This window comes from Nycticebus coucang, chromosome X (assembly GCF_027406575.1).
Source record: "Nycticebus coucang isolate mNycCou1 chromosome X, mNycCou1.pri, whole genome shotgun sequence".
Classification (NCBI taxonomy): Eukaryota; Metazoa; Chordata; class Mammalia; order Primates; family Lorisidae; genus Nycticebus; species Nycticebus coucang.
In genome coordinates, this window is record NC_069804.1 from 21,195,664 (window position 1) to 21,214,118 (window position 18,455).

General features: G+C 39.2%; 1 protein-coding gene across 1 annotated transcript in view; it reads left to right on the forward strand.

Annotated features, from left to right (window-relative positions):
- PHEX (phosphate regulating endopeptidase X-linked) overlaps window positions 1–18,455 on the forward strand; it is a 229,997-nt gene that overhangs the window by 151,767 nt on the left and 59,775 nt on the right. Inside the window, exons 13-14 of the mRNA XM_053579715.1 lie at window positions 9,273–9,350; window positions 18,132–18,235. Of these exons, the coding sequence (XP_053435690.1) occupies window positions 9,273–9,350; window positions 18,132–18,235 (182 nt within the window). The remainder of the gene's footprint in view (window positions 1–9,272; window positions 9,351–18,131; window positions 18,236–18,455) is intronic.

Consider the following 18,455-nt stretch of genomic DNA (forward strand, 5'->3'; position numbering starts at 1 on the left):
ATTTCCCCTTTATCATTTCTGATTGAGGTTATTAGAGATTTTACTTTTCTATTCCTCGTTAGTCTGGCTGATGGTTTATCTATTTTATTAATTTTTTCAAAAAACCAACTCCTTGTTTCATTAATTTTCTGAATGATTCTTTTGTTTTCAATATCATTGATCTCTGATTTGATTTTGAAAATTTCTTTTCTGCTACTGTGTTTAGGCTTAGATTGTTCTTCTTTTTCCAATTCCATAAGATCTCTTGTGAGATTGTTGATGTGCTCTCTGTTTTTCGAAGGTAGGCATCTAAAGCGATGAATTTTCCTCTCAAAACTGCTTTTGCAGTATCCCACAGGTTTTGGTAGCTTGTGTGTTCATTGTTGTTATGCTCAAGGAAGTTAATGATTTCCTGTTTTATTTCTTCCTGCACCCATCTGTTATTCAACAGAAGATTGTTTAATTTCCATGCCTTTGGGTGGGGTCGAGCATTTTTGTCAGAGTTGAGTTCCACCTTTAGTGCCTTATGGTCTGAGAAGATACAAGGTAAAATTTCAATTCTTTTGATTCTGTTGATATTTGTTTTGTGTCCCAGGAAATGATCAATTTTGGAGAATGTTCCATGGGGTGATGAGAAGAATGTATATTCTTTATCTTTGGGGTGGAGTGTTCTATATGCGTCTATCGAGCACAGTTGTTCTAGGGTCTCATTTATATCTCTGACATCTTTGTTAAATTTCTGTTTAGAGGATCTGTCCAGCTCTGTAAGAGGAGTGTTAAAGTCCCCTGTGATTATGGTATTATCAGATATCATATTGCTCAGACTGAGTAAGGTCTGTTTCAAGAATCTGGGAGCATTTAAATTGGGTGCATAAATATTTAGAATTGAAATGTCTTCTTGTTGTATTTTTCCCTTGACCAATATAAAGTGACCATCTTTGTCTTTTTTGACTTTAGTTGCTTTAAATCCACATGTATCTGAAAATAAGATTGCAACTCCTCTTTTCTTCTGAATTCCATTTGCCTGAAAAATTGTCTTCCAACCCTTGACTTGGAGCTTTAATTTGTCTTTTGAAGCCAGGTGTGTTTCTTGCAGACAGCAAATGAATGGCTTGTGTTTTCTTAATCCAGTCAGCCAATCTATGTCTCTTCAGTGGGGAATTCAAGCCATTAACATTTATTGAGATAATTGATAAGTGTGGTAGTATTCCATTCATCTTATTTTGTGAGAGTCCATTGCTTAGTTTTAACTTTTGCATCAGTGTGGAGGTTAGGTTCTGTCCTTTGATTTCTGAGTTGTTACTTTGCTGCTGATCCATTGTGGTGGTCAGTGTGCAGAACAGGTTGAAGTATTTCCTGTAGAGCTGGTCTCGTTGTGGCGAATTTCCTCAATGTTTGTATATCCGTAAATGATTTGATTTCTCCGTCAATTTTGAAGCTTAGCAGGGTACAGAATTCTGGGCTGGAAATTGTTCTGTTTAAGTAGATTAAAGGTAGATGACCATTGTCTTCTTGCTTGGAAAGTTTCATTAGAGAAGTCTGCGGTCACTCTGATGGATTTGCCCCTGTAGGTCAACTGGCGCTTACTCCTGGCAGCTTGCAGAATCTTTTCCTTTGTCTTGACTTTGGACAGGTTCATCACAATGTGTCTTGGAGAAGCTCGGTTAGAGTTGAGGTGACCTGGGGTCCGATATCCCTCTGAAAGCAGTGTGTCAGAATCTTTGGTGATATTTGGGAAATTTTCTTTTATAATATTCTCTAGTATGGCTTCCATTCCTCTGGAGCATTCTTCTTCCCCTTCTGGAATTCCTATAACTCGTATGTTGGAACACTTCATAAAGTCCCATAATTCTGGCAGTGAACATTCTGCTTTCTGTCTCTTCTTTTCTGCCTCTTTTACTATCTGAGTTATCTCAAGAACTTTGTCTTCTACCTCTGAAATTTTTTCTTCTGCATGGTCTAACCTGTTGCTGATACTTTCCATTGCATGTTTAAGTTCCCTAATTGACTGTTTCAGTTCCTTCAGGTCTGCTATATCCTTTTTATATTCTTCATATCGTTCATCTCTTATTTGATTCTGTTTTTGGATTTCCTTTTGGTTATTTTCCACTTTATTAGCAGTTTCCTTCATTGTTTCCATCATTTCTTTCATTGTTTTCAACATGTGTATTCTAAATTCCTTTTCTGTCATTCCTAACATTTCTTTATAGGTGGAATCATCTGCAGTAGCTACCTCATGGTCCCTTGGCGGGGTTGTTCTGGACTGGTTCTTCATGTTGCCTGGAGTTTTCTGCTGATTCTTCCTCATGAGTGATTTCTTTTATCTGTTTCCTTGCCCTAATTTTCCTTTCACTTCCTCTTGCTCTTTAAGTTCTCGTGCCTGTGGACTAAGGGTTACAGGACCAGAAGGGTGAGAAGGTTGAAGAGCAAAAAAGGGATGAAAGAAAGGAGGACCGAGTGATAAGAAAAAAAAAGAAAAATAGAGAATGGAGAGGTGGTGGTAAAAGGAATAGTGACAAAAAGAAGAGAGGCACAGAAAGAGGGAGACAGAGCAATATAGGTGTACAGTAGGGTAGTTTGACACAACCTTAAAACCCCACCTTCTGGGGGTGCCCAGTTGGGTGGTTCCCTTGAGGTCAGCAGCTCTTTGCTATCCTGATCAGACACAGTACCCCACCTCCACCAAGTAGAGAGGAAAGACAAAAATGCTATAAATCAAACCAAAACAAGCAAACAGAAAACTTTATGGGATAAAATCGGGTGAAAAACCAAATAATAGTCGTAGAAACACTAGCAAAAATGAAGTTCTAGTTATTGAAAAAGGGCAGCAATGGGAAATTATAATTAAACTAGAAAAATTGAGAAAGAAAAAGCATCTGTGTGGAAAAGGTTGAAATTAAAAAACAAAACTACATCAGCAACATCAAAATAAACAACCAAACCAAAAAAAAAAAAAAAAAACACAACCAAAAACAAAGCAGTATGTATATGTTATTGAATATTGTCTGGGCAACACGTGGTCTTCTGGGGTATTAGATGTTAATCACAGTTCTGATATGACTGGGGGCTGCTGTTTTCTCAAACCCCAGCAGGTAGACACCCTAAATCTCTCTTCAGCCCACTTAAAAGGCATTTTGAACTTGTAAACTTGCTGAGCAGAAGCTTTCCCAGGAAAGTGCTTGTCGCTGGAATCACTGTTGTAGTGGCTATCCACTTACCCAGTGTGCCAAAACCGGTCTCCCTCTGCCCCTGAGGATTAGGGCTGCAAGGTGGCTCAGACCCCACCCTTAGGCTACTTGGTCACTGGGTTACCAGCACCCACCCGATTCTAGCTCTGCGACCCTGAGGGCGGAGCTTGCCGGGGTAGATCGCTCACAATGGCTCCCTGTGACCCACAGCCAAACACTATTAGCTCCGTCTGGTTCAGCGGCTCAGACTGGGGCCCTAGACAATGGCCAGAGTTCTCCGCACTCCCACTCAGGCTCTCCTCAAGGCAGTTCAACTGAGTGCCAAGTCCAAAGACACCAAAACAGTTCACAGGTAAGGCCTTTCTGGTTTGTAGTCTCGCTGCTACTGAACTTACAGTTCCGGGCGGGTTTAGACGGGTGAAACACACACGACCACTTGCCATTTTTCCACTGTTTTAGTCCTCCTCTTGGGGTCCAGAAGTCTCTCGCTGACTCCCTGTATCCTCAGAGGGGTGATGATAGGCAGATCCCACCAGCCAGAGATGCCTGGAGTCCTATCTCCCCAGTCTCACGGTGCCCAGATGCAAGGAAGCTGTTACTCGGCTGCCATCTTGCTCCTCCCTCTGAATGTTGATTTTGTAACCTGAGACACTGCTGTATTCCTCGATCACTTCTAAGAGTTTTGTAGTAGAATCCCTGGTGTTTTCCAGATACACAATCATATCATCTGCGAAGAGTGAAAGTTTGATCTCTTCTGACCCTATATAGATACCGTTGATCACCTTTTCTTCCCTAATTGCGATGGCTAAAACTTGAATTACAATAGTAAAGAGCAGTGGAGACAATGGGAAGCCTTGTCTGGTTCCTGATCTGAGTGGAAATGATTTCAATTTAACTCCATTCAATACAATATTGGCTGTGGGTTTGTTGTAGATGGCCTCTATCAGTTTAAGAAATGTCCCTTCTATACCAATTTTCTTAAGTGTTCTGATCATGAAGGGATGCTGGATATTATCAAAAGCTTTTTCTGCATCAATTGAGAGAATCATGTGGTCTCTGTTTTTTAATTTGTTTATGTGCTGAATTATACTTATAGATTTACGTATATTGAACCAGCAATGAGACCCTGGGATAAAACTGACTTGGTCATGATGTATAATTTGTTTGATGAGTTGTTGGAGTCTGTTTGTTAGGACCTTGTTGAATATTTTTGCATCTATATTCGTTAGTTCTATTGGTCTATAATTTTCTTTTCGTGTTGGGTCTTTTCCTGCTTTGGGGATCAGGGTGATGTTTTTTTCATAGACCGTGTTGGGTAGTCTTCCTTCTTTTTCTACATTTTGAAACAGGTTGAGTAATATAGGTACTAGTTACTCTTTAAAGGTTTGGTAGAATTCTGACATGAAACTATCTGGTCCTGGGCGTTTCTTTTTAGGGAGGTTACATATGGTTGATGCTATTTCAGAACTTGATATTGGCCTGTTCAACATTTCCATTTGATTCTGGCTGAGTTTTAGAAGGTGACGTGCTTCCAAGTATTGGTCAATTTCCTTCAGATTTTCATATTTCTCAGTATAAAGTTTCTTGTAATATTCATTAAGGATTTTTTGAATTTCTGAGGAGTCTGTTGTTATTTCGTCTTTGTTGTTTCTGATTGATGAGATTAGAGATTTTACTCTTTTTTTCCTTATTAGGTTGGCCAAAGGTTCATCTATTTTATTGACCTTTTCAAAAAACCAGCTTTTTGATTTATTGATCTGTTGTATTATTCTTTTGTTTTCAATTTCATTTAATTCTGCTCTAATTTTGGTTATTTCTTTTCTTCTACTGGGTTTGGGGTTGGAATGTTCTTCCTTTTCCAGTTGCTTGAGATGTCCCATTAAATTGTTAACTTCTTCTCTTTCTGTTCTCTGGAGGAAGGCTTGCAGTGCTATAAATTTTTGTCTTAGAACTGCCTTTGCAGTATCCCAGATGTTCTGATAATTCATGTCTTCATCATCATTTTGTTCCAAAAATTATGCAATTTCCTTCTTAATCTCGTCTCTGACCCAGCTGTCATTCAGCATAAGGTTATTTAACTTCCATGTTTATTTATGAGTATGCAGATTCCTGTTGTTACTGAGTTCAACTTTTATTCCATGGTGGTCTGAGAAGAAGCAAGGAATAATTTCTATTCCTTTAAATTTCATGAGGTTAGACTTGTGACCTAAGATGTGATCGATTTTGGAGTATGTTTCATGGGCTGATGAGAAGTATGTGTATTCAGTTTTGTTGGAATGAAATTTTCTGTAGATGTCTGCTAAATCCAAATGTTGGATGGTTAGGTTTAAATCTGAAATTTCTTTGCTCAGCTTCTTATTGGAGGATCAATCCAACACTGCCAAAGGAAGGAGTGTTGAAATCTCTGATTATTATGGAGCTGGAGGAAATCAAGTTGCTCATGTCTGTTAGAGTTTCTCTTATAAATTAAGGTGCATTCTGATTGGGTGCATAAATATTAATAATTGAGATCTCATCATATTGAGTATTACCCTTAACAAATATGAAGTGACCATTCTTATCCTTCCTTACTTTTGTTGGTTTAAAGCCTATTGTGTCTGCAAATAGAATTGCAACACCTGCTTTTTTCTGATTACCATTTACCTGAAATATGGATGGTCATCCTTTCACGCTGAGTCTATATTTATCTTTTAAGGTAAGATGTGACTCTTGTATGCAGCAAATATCTGGCCTGAGTTTTGTATCCAGTCAGCTAACTTGTGCCTCTTTAGAGGAAAGTTTAAGCCATTCACATTAATGGAGAATATTGATAAGTCTGGTAAAATTTTGGGTATCGAGTTTTTTGAAAGTCCATTGGACATTTTTAATTCTTTCACCACTGTGGAAGTTGGAGTTTGATCAAAAGTTTCTGAGTGAGTTTACTTTAGTGGTAGAGGATTGGGCTGGTCATTATGGAGGATAGGTCTGAGAATATCCTGAAGAGCTGGTTTGGTTATGGCAAATTTCTTCAACATATGAATGTCATTAAAGTATTTAATTTCTCCATCATAAATGAAACTCAGTTTAGGTGGATACAGAATCTGGGGTTGAAAGTATTTTGCTTTAGGAGATTAAAAGTCGATGACCACCCTCTTCTGGCTTGAAAAGTTTCAGCAGAGATATCTGCTGTCATTGTAATACTCTTCCCTTTGTAGGTAATGGATTTCTTACGTCTGGCTGCTTTGAGAATTTTCTCCTTCATATTAACTTTAGTGAAGTTAATTATGATATGCCTGGGGAATGTCTTATTCGGGTTGAGTCATGCTGGGGTTCTGAAACTGTGTGCTATCTGAATTTCAGACTCTCTTGGCATGTCTGGAAAATTCTCTTTCATAATTTCATGGAGAAGTGCGTCTGTGCCTTGCGAGGCCACTTCATCACTTTCAGGGATTCCAATAAGGAGGATATTAGCCTTTTTCGAATTATCCCAGAGCTCTCTGAGAAAATGATTCATTTTTGTTCTCCATTTCTCTTCCTCTTTGCGAGTTTGGGAGCGTTCAAAGGCTTTGTCTTTAGTGTCAGAAATCCTTTCTTCTGCTTGCTCTACTCTGTTACTGAGGGATTCTACTGTATTTTCTTTGAGGGCTGCAAATTCTTGGTGCAGTGTGAAAAATGTTTCGTGGTTTTGTCTTTAAATTCATTAAATTCTTGAGACAAGTTTTGAATTTCTCTTTGAATTTCTAATTCGGACTTTTGAATTGCTCCTCAAATTTCTAATTCCAAATTTTCCTCCATTCTATTAATCTTGTTTGCAATCCAAATTCTGAATTCGATTTCGGACATCTCGGCCAGCTGTTTATGAATGGGATCTTCAGTTACATCTGCCATATCTTTCCTTGGGGGTGTTGATCTATTCTGGTTATTCATGTTACCAGAGTTTTTCTGCTTATTCCAGCCCATGATTATTTTAGACCATTTGACTTTTCCCCTGGAGCTTTGTCGAGGACCCGTACACTGCTAGAGCATGATAAACTGGGGACCTGTTTGGTGTGCTGGGGCTAAGTGGCTCTGTCCTGTTTTCAGCCGGTCTCTGTCCGACCCTAGTGAAACAGTTACTCTGGGTTGAAGTCTTAGCTGTGGAGAAATACCAGCAATTAAGTCACCTCACCCCCCATAGGTAACAATTGCAAAAGGAAAATCAGACCTTCCTACAACCACACACCCAGGGCACCACTTGGATAGTCCTCGGGCGATTGGCTCAGTTCAAAAGGTCAAAATCGATTGTTTCAGTCAACACCTGTCTCAGGTGGGAGAGTTTAAAAATTCTCTGGCAACTAGATCACAGGAGTCTGCTGACAACTCAAATATGACTTGCTCCAGTGCTTCATGAAGTCAGGAGGACCCACCCAGCAAATAGATTAGTCTGGTAAGGTTGATGCCTTCTTCCCCACCTTGGACCTCTGTCACACCCAGTCACTGATAACCCCACAGGGCCGTGACCCTCTTGCATCCAACGAGCAGATACTCTAGGTGTTTGTACCTGCCTGAATCGCAAGGAAATCTATGTCTGCTCATCCAGGCCACTGGTCTCTGCCTCTATCCAGCAGGGGGAGATGATGCCTGACAACCTTGGGCGCTTTATGGAGGCTGGGGGGTGTTCACTCAGTTCCAGCCTTGCCCTTGATTGATGTTACTGACAGAAGAGAACAACTTTGTGGGAATTTGTTTCTGTCCCTGCTAAATTCCCCTGCACAAGAGAAGCTGTTTTGAGTTCCCAGAACCTTTGCCTCAGGCCCTGTCTTTGCTCCTGTAGGTTTGTATTCACAGTACGGTTAGCTGTCAGTTCTAGTCTCTTGCCTTCCTTTGTCTATAGGCTGACCATCCCCTGAGGGCTGGGTGCATCTTAGGCTCAGTAAAGTGGTCCTCTGGGTCAGCCCCACTCTGGGAATCTCTTGGCTCTGTGCGTGCATTTTCTAGTCCCTGCGCTCCACCTAGTCGGGTACTGCCTCAGGCATACCCTTTACCCACGGGGCCTGTGTTTCCATTCCAGATCTGTTGCCTGGTGGTTGCCACCTGTGAAGATGCCCGGCCTCCTCTGGTTGCCCAGAGAGACAGGGGGTGTGACTTCGGAATATCTGGGGGTGAGCCCTGTTGTTGCCAAAAATGGCTGCTGCTCTGCACCTCGGGCACCATCGCTCCAGCGTGGTTCCTTGTCAGCCGACTGTCCTCTCCTCACTCCTGTGCCACAGAATCTGCACTGACCAGCTGCAGTTTAGGCACTGTCCACACTCCTCGAGAATTCACCCATGAATCTGGACTCCTGGGGGACAGGCCTCCAGACCTTAGAGTGAGGGTGGAGGGGAGTGTTGGGAGCTCAGAATTGCAGGTAGAGAATATACACAGTTTTATACAGTTTTATGCCTGGCAGGAGAACACCATGGCACCCTAGTAGGGGAGGTAGGTCCAGTTTTTATAGGGTCTCTCCCATCGAATGTAGTGGGAGGACTTTTGAACTCTGCCCATTTGTTTGTGGGGCACTCCGAGCCGTTCTCATGGGGGAGGGGACTCTCATCTGCTTGGTGATGGATTTTGTATCTTTTGTTTGTATCCTTGGGGTGGAAGCTCATCTCAGTGGGGTTGATGTGCATTCTTCAACATTCTCTCTTGGTGCAGCTCTAATCCACCAGGTTACTTGCTAAATTTCTGTCCTTTAACTCTCATTCTGGACAGGAACCTCTGTGGAAAGCTGGCTTCAGTCAGCCATCTTGTCTCCACCTCCCTACATTTTGAAATCTTAACCATTCTCTAAGATTTGATTTGGTCACCTTCTCCATTAAACATCTTCCCCATGAAAAAGTTTTTGCCTGGGACTTTGAAAACAATGTTGTCTATTTTTATTAATTTTCTTCTTTACTTAGTACTAGGTAATTTTTTGCTATGCTTTCTATAATTTTTAGTATAGTTAGGACAGGGACTCACTTTTATTTTTTTCCCTTCACAGTGGATGGGATATAGTAGCTATTCAGTAAATGGGGTTTTCAGATTAAGATGGCATTCCTCCATCCTGTGATTATTGATTTAAGTGGTGAAACTCTGACATCATTTTTCTTTTTTCCCTTTTTATAGGCAAGAGCTGTTTTGGCAAAAGTTGGCTATCCTGAGTTTATAATGAATGATACTCATGTTAATGAAGACCTCAAGGCAGTAAGTGCTAAATTTACTGTATTTTTTTTTTCTGGCAAGTTTTATTGGCCTTGTGCCTTTAAACGAACCCAAGTTTAAGCAATTTAGCCTGGTGGTGCCAGAAAGCACCAACTTTTGATAAATTCCTTGGCTAGACGTGAGCATGAATATGCCAGGCATTTCATAAGATTTAGAGCAGATTCAAAATGAAGGAAGTGTCAGAAAGAATGCATAGCTCAGTGGGTACCATAAAGTAAATGGACTTGGATTTGGCCTAATCTGATCATAAAAGAAAGAATTAAGCAAATTGAATATTTTACAATTAGCAGGCATGTTGTAATGGTGAGTGCATCATGTTTGTTGTTAAATATTTTTTACTTGCTTCATGTTAAATGGATGGTAATAAATCTGCCTGCTGGGAGTTAATATCATTAAACTTTATAAGTGTTTTGGCAAATTAAGTGCATATACATATGACTCTATAATTTATTGTGAGTTTGACTATATATTTGCCGTAAGTTACTGGTGAGAAGTAGAAATAATTCTTTTTTATTCCAGTATTTTGGGACAAGTATTTTCTAGTAGATCTATTAATTACAAACTTTTCTAAATGCAAGCACTGTTAATTCCTTTCCTACAAATGGTTCTGATGAAGAATTTTTTTTCCTCATGTAAAACCTGTTTTTACCATTCACTTGATTTTCTAAAGAAAAAAACAAAAAAATTAGTCTTTTAAGTTCTTTCGATAACTATGGTTTTGAGGTATACCTATTTCCTGAAATTGTGGTTCAACAAGTGGCATACCTGAAAACAATCCTACCTTTGTAAATGAATATCAGAATTTTATAAGACCATTAGAAAGTTAGAGAAAGCTTTAATTAGAAAGTTCCTCCATTGGATTCCAAGATACAGCCTCCCAAACTATTGATCCAGTTGCTCTGGAAGAAAATAATCATGCTTCACATATTTATTCCTAAAGTTAAGGCAGCCTATTTTTTTATTTATTTTTATTTTTATTTTGTGCAGTTTGGCTGGGGCTGGGTTTGAACTCGCCACCCTTGGCATATGGGACCAGCGCCCTACTCACTGAGCCATAGGTGCTACCTAAGCAGCCTATTTTTATTATACACTGTTTTGATGATGCTGAAAAATCCCCTTGTTATTATGGTAATTAAACATACCAACGTGCTTGACACATATCTCTTCATTCACCCAGTGATCTTGTAAAGTAGATGTGGTTATCCCCATTTTGCAGAAAAGGAAATAGAGCCTCAAAGAAGATAAGTGATCTCCTCAGTATGCACAGAGTGTCAGAGCCAGGACTGAAATTTTGGCTCAGGAAACTCTGCCTGGAATCACGAGAGGGGTTCTCGAGGGTCCTTGTCAGGAGCTGTGCTGGAGGAACAGAGGAGTCAGGGTGGAGACTTAGTGGGGGCTGCCTTCCCAGAGCTGTTGGAAAGGTGGAGCAGAGGGGCGGCCATGTTGTCAAGTGCTTAAGAGCACAGGTTCTGGAGTCACAGGCCTGGGTTTGAATTCTGCCTCTTCCACTTACTAGTTGTTTGATTTAGTGCAGGTCACTTAACTTCAGCTAGCTTCTCTTTGGTTTGGATACTAGAAATAATAACCAAGTTTTAGTATTGTTGGGAAGATTAGATGAGATTATATAAATGTAAAAGCACCTAACACAATCTTTGGCACATAGTAGGCTCTCTGTAAATGATAGCTTTGTGGATCGATATGATAACTGTTGCTATTAAGAAGGGCATCACCAGAGCACAAAATACCTTCAAAGGAGAACCTGGGTAATTCCGTGGGATTGCTAAATATTCCAAGTTAGGGTATGAAAGAGAAGGTTTGAGAGGCAGTTTGATGTAGTGCTTATGAACACAACCATGGAGTCAAAGTGTCTGCAGTGAGATCCAGTCTGCCACTCACTACCTGTGTGACCTAGGATAAGTTATGCGGCCTCCTTGTTCCTCGATTTCTTTGTCTGCAGACTGGAGCTGATGACAATACCTCCCGTATTGGATTGCTGTGAGGATCAAATGAGTTAACATATTTAAAATATTTAGGATCAATTCTGGCACACAATCAGCATAGTATAAGGGTTAGCCATGACATCCTCAGTTTGTACTTCTGATCGTAGATTATTTTGGTTTGGAAAAATCATCATGAATTAACTCAGGAAGTATCCAGGTCCCTTGAATTGATTTAAGACGGAGCAGTACCAAATTTTAATCAAATAAGGTAGCCTTCAGGGCTCACACACAATGTTTAATTGATCAAGTTTTGTTGGCAGTCTGTTGCTGATTAAGTTGTGAGCCCCCAATTTAAGGACTCCATGAATGCAGAATCTCTTGTGAAAAGAAAGCAGATGCCAAACAGGATGTCTTATTGGGTCTGCTTCTTCATTTTTTCCAGGGCCTGAACTAAAGCTATTAGACACCAAGATTTTGAATCACTTCTGTGAAGAAATGGCTTTTACTGGACTCTTGGCCAAAGCAGACACAATCACACCCAAGAGTTTTAGCAGTTTAAAGACTGACAGTGAAAAACGTTCCAAATACATGAAGTAAAAGTTATATATGTTGAGAAACTGATAGAGAAAATGAATAAAATCCAGCCTGAAAGTAGGTACAGAATGATGTATAGATTATAATAGTGTCACTGAGGTTAATAGCAAAAGGACTAAAGTATGGCTGGTACACAATTGGCCTGTGTTTTCCATTTTTCAGAAACATGTAGATAAGGACTACCATAAGGCCTATGAGAAATTTCTGGTAATACAAGCTCTGAGCATTAGAGGCTGCTACAAATGAAAAACAGCTGGCTACATTTGACACAAGTGAAGATATGATTCATCAGGCACAAATGCAAAAGGAAAGAGGAGAGAGATTAGGTGATGGATCTGATGGAGGTCAAGGAGAAAAGCTGAAAACTGAAGTCAGGCTCTTGTGGAGACAAGAACAGATGAAAAGAATGAGAGGCGAATGGGAAAAAGAATCAGAGAAAAAAAAAGTTTTTCCTTTGAGGTTCACAAGGTAAAACTGAGACACCCAGCAAAGTGTTTCTGAACAATAATCCTGTAGGTTTTGAAAAACCAAGAAGACAGAAAATCCCCTTTATTTGAACCCACATCAACATGCGGGAAAGCCTATTAGTTAGCCTGAAAAGGTAGGGATCAGTCCATTTTCAAACTCGCCTTGTAAAGTGCTCTATTTCATTGGCCCTTCATAGAAGTAGAATCAAGAGTAACTTTGTATCAGTTTTGGAAAGATGGCTGTGTCAGCACACAAGGTATTTCAAACACAGGATTTAATACAAGAAATAAGTTGGAAAGCAAAAAATGGGAAGGAGAGATAGACTATAAATTAATGAGTTTAGGAAGCAGCTGCCTAAACTCTGTGCCTAGGGGGATGGAAGGGAGGAGGTGATGGGGTGTGCTATCACTTCTGAGAGCAGAGGAAGAACAGCCACTCTGGAGCTGAGCTGTGGAGGATGGACATGAAGATACTTTTGGAGTCATTGTCAGAAGAAGAAAGGAGGAGAGGGGAGAGTGTGGGGGCAGGAGAGGGAGAGAGAACAGTAACACAGCATCTTTTCCTCTTTTGCCATCTACTGATTTCCCCCCCCCCCCAGTGCCTCTTATTGGCAGAAAGCCAATTGGCAAAGGAGCCTGGGAGAGAGAGTTTTCAGAGTCCCAGTCCCAGCATTATAGAACAGATTGAGAGGGGGCTGAGTAACTGGCCATGTAGCTGAGAGACCACAGGTAAATAATCAGCACAGTTAAGCGCTTCAGTCATTCTTGTGAAAGCCAACAGAGAACTGCAGTGGGAATAGAGTCAGGATCATGGCTGACCTCCATTTACTTAGGAGAATTGGAAATGAGTAATTTTTCAGAGGTCAATGTTTCTGGTGAGTGACACATATACATATAAATAGGCATGCAGGAATATATAGCTATCATGTGACCCACATAATATTCTTGGGGTAACCCACATAATACACGCGTATGTATGTTTGTGTGTGTTTATATATGACAGAGAGTGCCACTATACAAGTGTGAGGTGATCTTTAGATGGAATGTATTGGCAAAAGAGGTTGTTACAATATTTAAATCATTCTGTACTCTTTGGAGTTTTGGCTGGGGCCGGGTTCGAACCTGCCACCCCTGGTATATGGGGCCAGTGCCCTACTCCTTAAGCATTCTGTACTCTTTGGTACAAAACAATAAAACATTACTCTCACCTCTCTCAAGTGAACTTGAGTCACCATGGCACTGGAGAGCTGAGAGTAGGCACTAGAGGGGGGACACCCTGGTACCTCCCAAATCCTCTAGCCAGGCCTTTGTAACTCTCACACTGGCTTCCATCTAGAGTGTTCCACAGGCCAGAGGAGACCAAGACCAGCCCCAGCTTCAGCATGGAGAGGGGACAACTGGTTCCAGTACCAGTCAGCTGATTGGTGCTCCCTCCGACTCACCCTTACATAGATTCTCTGGGAAAACCGCATCTTCCACAGTCTACTGAGACTTCTACAGTCTCTTAAATAGTTGACTGTTTTAAATTGCATATGTTGCCTATGGGCAAAGCCATCTAAACATACCAGTCTTACATATTGCTTCGTTGTTTCAATTTAAAGAAAATCTGGATTCTATTAGGTATTCAGAAAATTCTTTGGGTACCTAATGTAAAATTGTTCTTATAGATATTTGGGCATATATCTAAGCATCTTTAAATGGATTCATGGTGGATGAAAGGCATCCTAGAATTTGTGCTTCCTGTACCATGTCTTATAAATCTGTACTTACTCATTCTATAGAGAAGCTGAACACATTTCCTTGTTCTGCCCTTATGACATGTTCCCCATGTTTATGTGTGTGGGTGGTAATAACTTTATTCTTCCATTTAGTCTGTGGCATTTGGTATTTGGCATCTGGGATAGGATTTCTAAGAAGAGAAATGCAGGTTCTCCTGAATTTTATGATCTGGACATCTGTTCTTAGGAAATGACATGAGAGCCCCAATTAATTCCCCAAAGGTCACTCAATTGAAAAGTCAAGAGATGGAATTGATTGAAAGTCATTATCAACTTGACCTAGATTTTCTCTGAAAGGACAGGAGGCTTTTGAACCAATTATCATCGCTTGCCAAGTTTAATTTTTTTTTTTTTTTGAGATTACAAGTGGTTTTAAAATATTCATGTGCATTCACTCTTGTTGCTATCTCTACAACAAACAGAACAACAAACAGAACTTTCCCAGTGGTTGCTGGGCTTCAAATTTTTTTCTCATTCCAGGGCCTGTTGAAATATTTGAAATTATCAAATTATTATCACTTGGGAGAAAATTTGGGAAACAGAAACAGAATGGAAAAACAACCATGATATTGGTATTTGAACAAAACAGAGTGTGTTATTTTGTTTTTCTCTATTTCTGAATAGCTGTAATTGATATTTATATATTAATATAATTTGGCATACTGATACTTACAATGAACGTATTGTTGTGTCACTGGCTTCAATAGCCTTGTTATCGTTATTTTAATAGCTATATAATATTGTAGTAAGTAAACTACATCATGATTTATTTAATCATACTTTGAGTCCCATCTGCAATTTTTATGTTCTATTTCTCTTCCCTGCACTCTTTCTGTTGAATCACTGGTTCTCTTATTTGGGCCAATGAAAATAAGAGCCATATGACTTGGGCTATATAGCTTTGTCCAGTTCCATAATCTCTTTAGCCCTGTTTCCAGTCTATCATATGAGAATAACAGAGACTGGCCCCTTCCTACCCTACACACTTAACCCTTGGGGAAAAAACAATATTTGTTCCTAATTACTTGCGATTTCCCTCATGTAAATGGTACAGGCTGAGAAATAATGACTATTCTCAATGTAGTAATTTTAAATTGTCTTTTTAAACATAGATAAGCTGTAACAAATTATAACTACTTACCTCTGGTAATTTCATGGCTTGTGGTAGAACTTTATTTAAATAAATTACTTTTAGACTTGGGGCCCTTTTCTTCTTTAGAAAGTTTTGGGATGGTTTTCTATTTAATGTATGTGGACTATCTTGAATGCCAAGATTTACTTTTTCCTTTCTTTTTTTTTTCAAATGGAATGAGAAGCATCACAATTAGCAAACTCCTCTAAAGTGAAAACTGACCCCACTATACTGCAAAAGAAAAAAGAAAAAAGGGAATATTTTTGAAGGAAATTCCTTTGGGAGAATTTCCCTTAAAGTGTTCTGAACTCAGGAACATATCCAAATTTTCTATCAGTCACAATCTTATTATGAAGGTTCTGGAAGAGCTGTCTTGGGAAGAAAAGCTGAAAAAGGTTAAGGGTCAAACAATGGATACATATTTTAACCACACAATCTGGGAATGCCTTAGGATTGCGGTTACTTCCTAAAACAAGATGCTTCCTCTGTTTTGAGGCTAAGAAAAAACATTTATCTTAAAATACAATCAATTCTAAGATTACTTTTATTATGAAGCATTTCAAACATTGGAACCGTATGAAAAATAATATTTTGAATACCTCTGTCTTTAATTTATGTCAAACATATTGCCGTGTTAGCTTTATACGATGATTTTAAATGAATAAAACAGATGCATTTGAAATTTGGTGTGTAATCTTCCTTGTTTTAATCTCCTTCCTTCATGCCTGTCTCCTTTCTGCTATCCTTTTTAGGATATAAACACTACCTCGAGTTCAGTTTTATCATTCCCGTGCATTTCTTTATGCTTTTGCTACACAGATATGTGCCCATAACTAATATTCAGTATTGTTTTGCATGTTTTCAAACTTTAACTTTGCCCATACATACAACTTACCTTATTGACTCAGTATAATTTTTAAGATTATTTCCTTCATGTTCATGCATATAGAACAGTCATTTGAACTGCCGCATTGTTTTCCATTATGTGAATGTATCACGATTTATTTGTCAGCTCCCCACCCCCACACCACCCCCGCAGTTTGAGGAAGAGACAATTTAAAGTTATACTTTTGTAATTTGATGGCCAAGCAGAACACCAAGTTTGCCAGGAATCAATACTTTCATTCCTGCCTTTCTCTGTGTGCCTCCAGTTAGTTTGTTCTTTTCTTTATAATTTGGCCTGCCCCTTGGAAAGATCGTTAAGATTCCTCATTCACAAAAGTTTCGGCACAGACATACTGAGTGCCTACTCTATGTTGGGAAGGAGCTAAATGTGAGCCAGACGTGGCCAACAAATAGGTGACTGCCAAGCCTTAATCTCATATCTATAATGCAATGCCTGTGGGCTTCATATACATGCATATTTTAATTTTTGCTTTTAAAAGACTATGGTTTAAAGTTATCAAAAATTATATCTATCAAGAATTTGATTGGTCTTATTTGCTGATTGAAATGTATATTATTCTTTTTTTGCTTTTTATTTTTTTATTGTTATTATTTTTTGAGACAGAGTCTCAAGCTGTCGCCCTGGGTAGAGTGCCGTGGCGTCACAACTCACAGCAACCTCCAACTCTTGGGCTTAAGTGATTCTCTTACCTCAGCCTCCCAAGTAGCTGGGACCACAGGTGCCCACCACAATGCTCAGCTATTTTTTTTTGTTGTTGTTGTTGTTGCAGTTGTCATTGTTGTTTTACCTGGCCTGGGCTAGGTTCAAACCCACCAGCCTTGGGTTATGTGGCTGGCACCCTACCCACTGAGTACGGGCACTGCCCTTTTTTTCTTTTTAGAGATGGGGCCTTGCTTTGTTGCTCAGGCTGCACTGCAGTGGCACAATCATAGTTCACTGCAGCCTTAAACTTCTGGGCACAAGTAGTCCTTCTGCCTTAGCCTCCTGAGTAGCTGGGACTGTAGGTGTCAGTCACCATGTCCAGCTCCAAATATGTATTTTTCTTATTTGCCAGAGTAATATATTTTAAAACCAAAGCATTAGAGATCACTGTACACTATTGCTTTTCTGGTTACACAGATATTTACAGTACGTAGTTTAAGTATTGTTACTTTTGTATCTATAGAATTGAAACTGTATTCTGTTCTCCTTCCAAAAAAAGGAACTCGAAACTCAATTATCTATCTTTCCCTGTCTTAGTAGACATTGTTGTGAGCTATCAAATTGCTATGTTCTCCTACAAACTATAATCTTTGATTTGCCTCTGTAATTTCATTAATATCTAGTGACTAAAGCCTTTTTTGAGTGCTAATAGATAAATTTTATTAATAGTTAAGTTATTCTGTTGACTTCATCGGGATTAGGGCGGAAAATAGGTCTTTAAATCACTTTCATTTATTTTAATGAACAAATGCCAATTATGGTAAACTGGATTTTAACAGTTGACTAAATCATCATCTATAGCTGAAAGAGATTTCAGCCGACTGAACTGAATGTTACTAAAAGAACCTTATGTGACAAATAAACAAAGTACACATTTTAGCCAAGTGTACATGCGTGAGCCAAGAAATTCCAAACCTAAGATAATATGTTATCTAAAGGTTAAAGTAGATTTTTCAATTATAAAATAAATAGAACACATTGTAAATGATTGTGGAGTCTCTCTTTTTTTTTTTTCTCTGTGATCCAGAAATGATCATATTGATTTTTGAGCTTTTTATGTTAAAAGCAAGTCACTGAGATTAAATTTCATGGCTTTCTGAATTCTGAGTTAACTGGTAATGGCTGGGAGATGCCGTGAGGGCCTTAGCTTCTCTGCTGGCTGCTCTTTCGTGTGCTGAAATCTTTTTTTGAGCCATCTCTTATCTTCACTTAGGACAATGATGTTGTGGTTTGTTTTATTCAGATCAAGTTCTCAGAATCTGACTACTTTGGCAATGTACTGCAAACCCGCAAGTATTTAGCACAGTCTGACTTCTTCTGGCTAAGAAAAGCTGTTCCAAAAACAGAGTGAGTATTAAAAAAAAAAAAAAAGTAAAATAGATAAATACATTGGTGGGAAGCAGAGTCTCTTTAGATTAAACTTTGTAATTCCCCTCAGGTCAGAGTAGCTGGCTTGCCAGCTATCTTGTTTTAGCAAAATCTGTGTCATGTTTTGCCAACTCTTATTTTTCATATTGTGTGTTTAAGATCTTTGATCTAATTACAGGTCCCTCACTCCTACCATCAA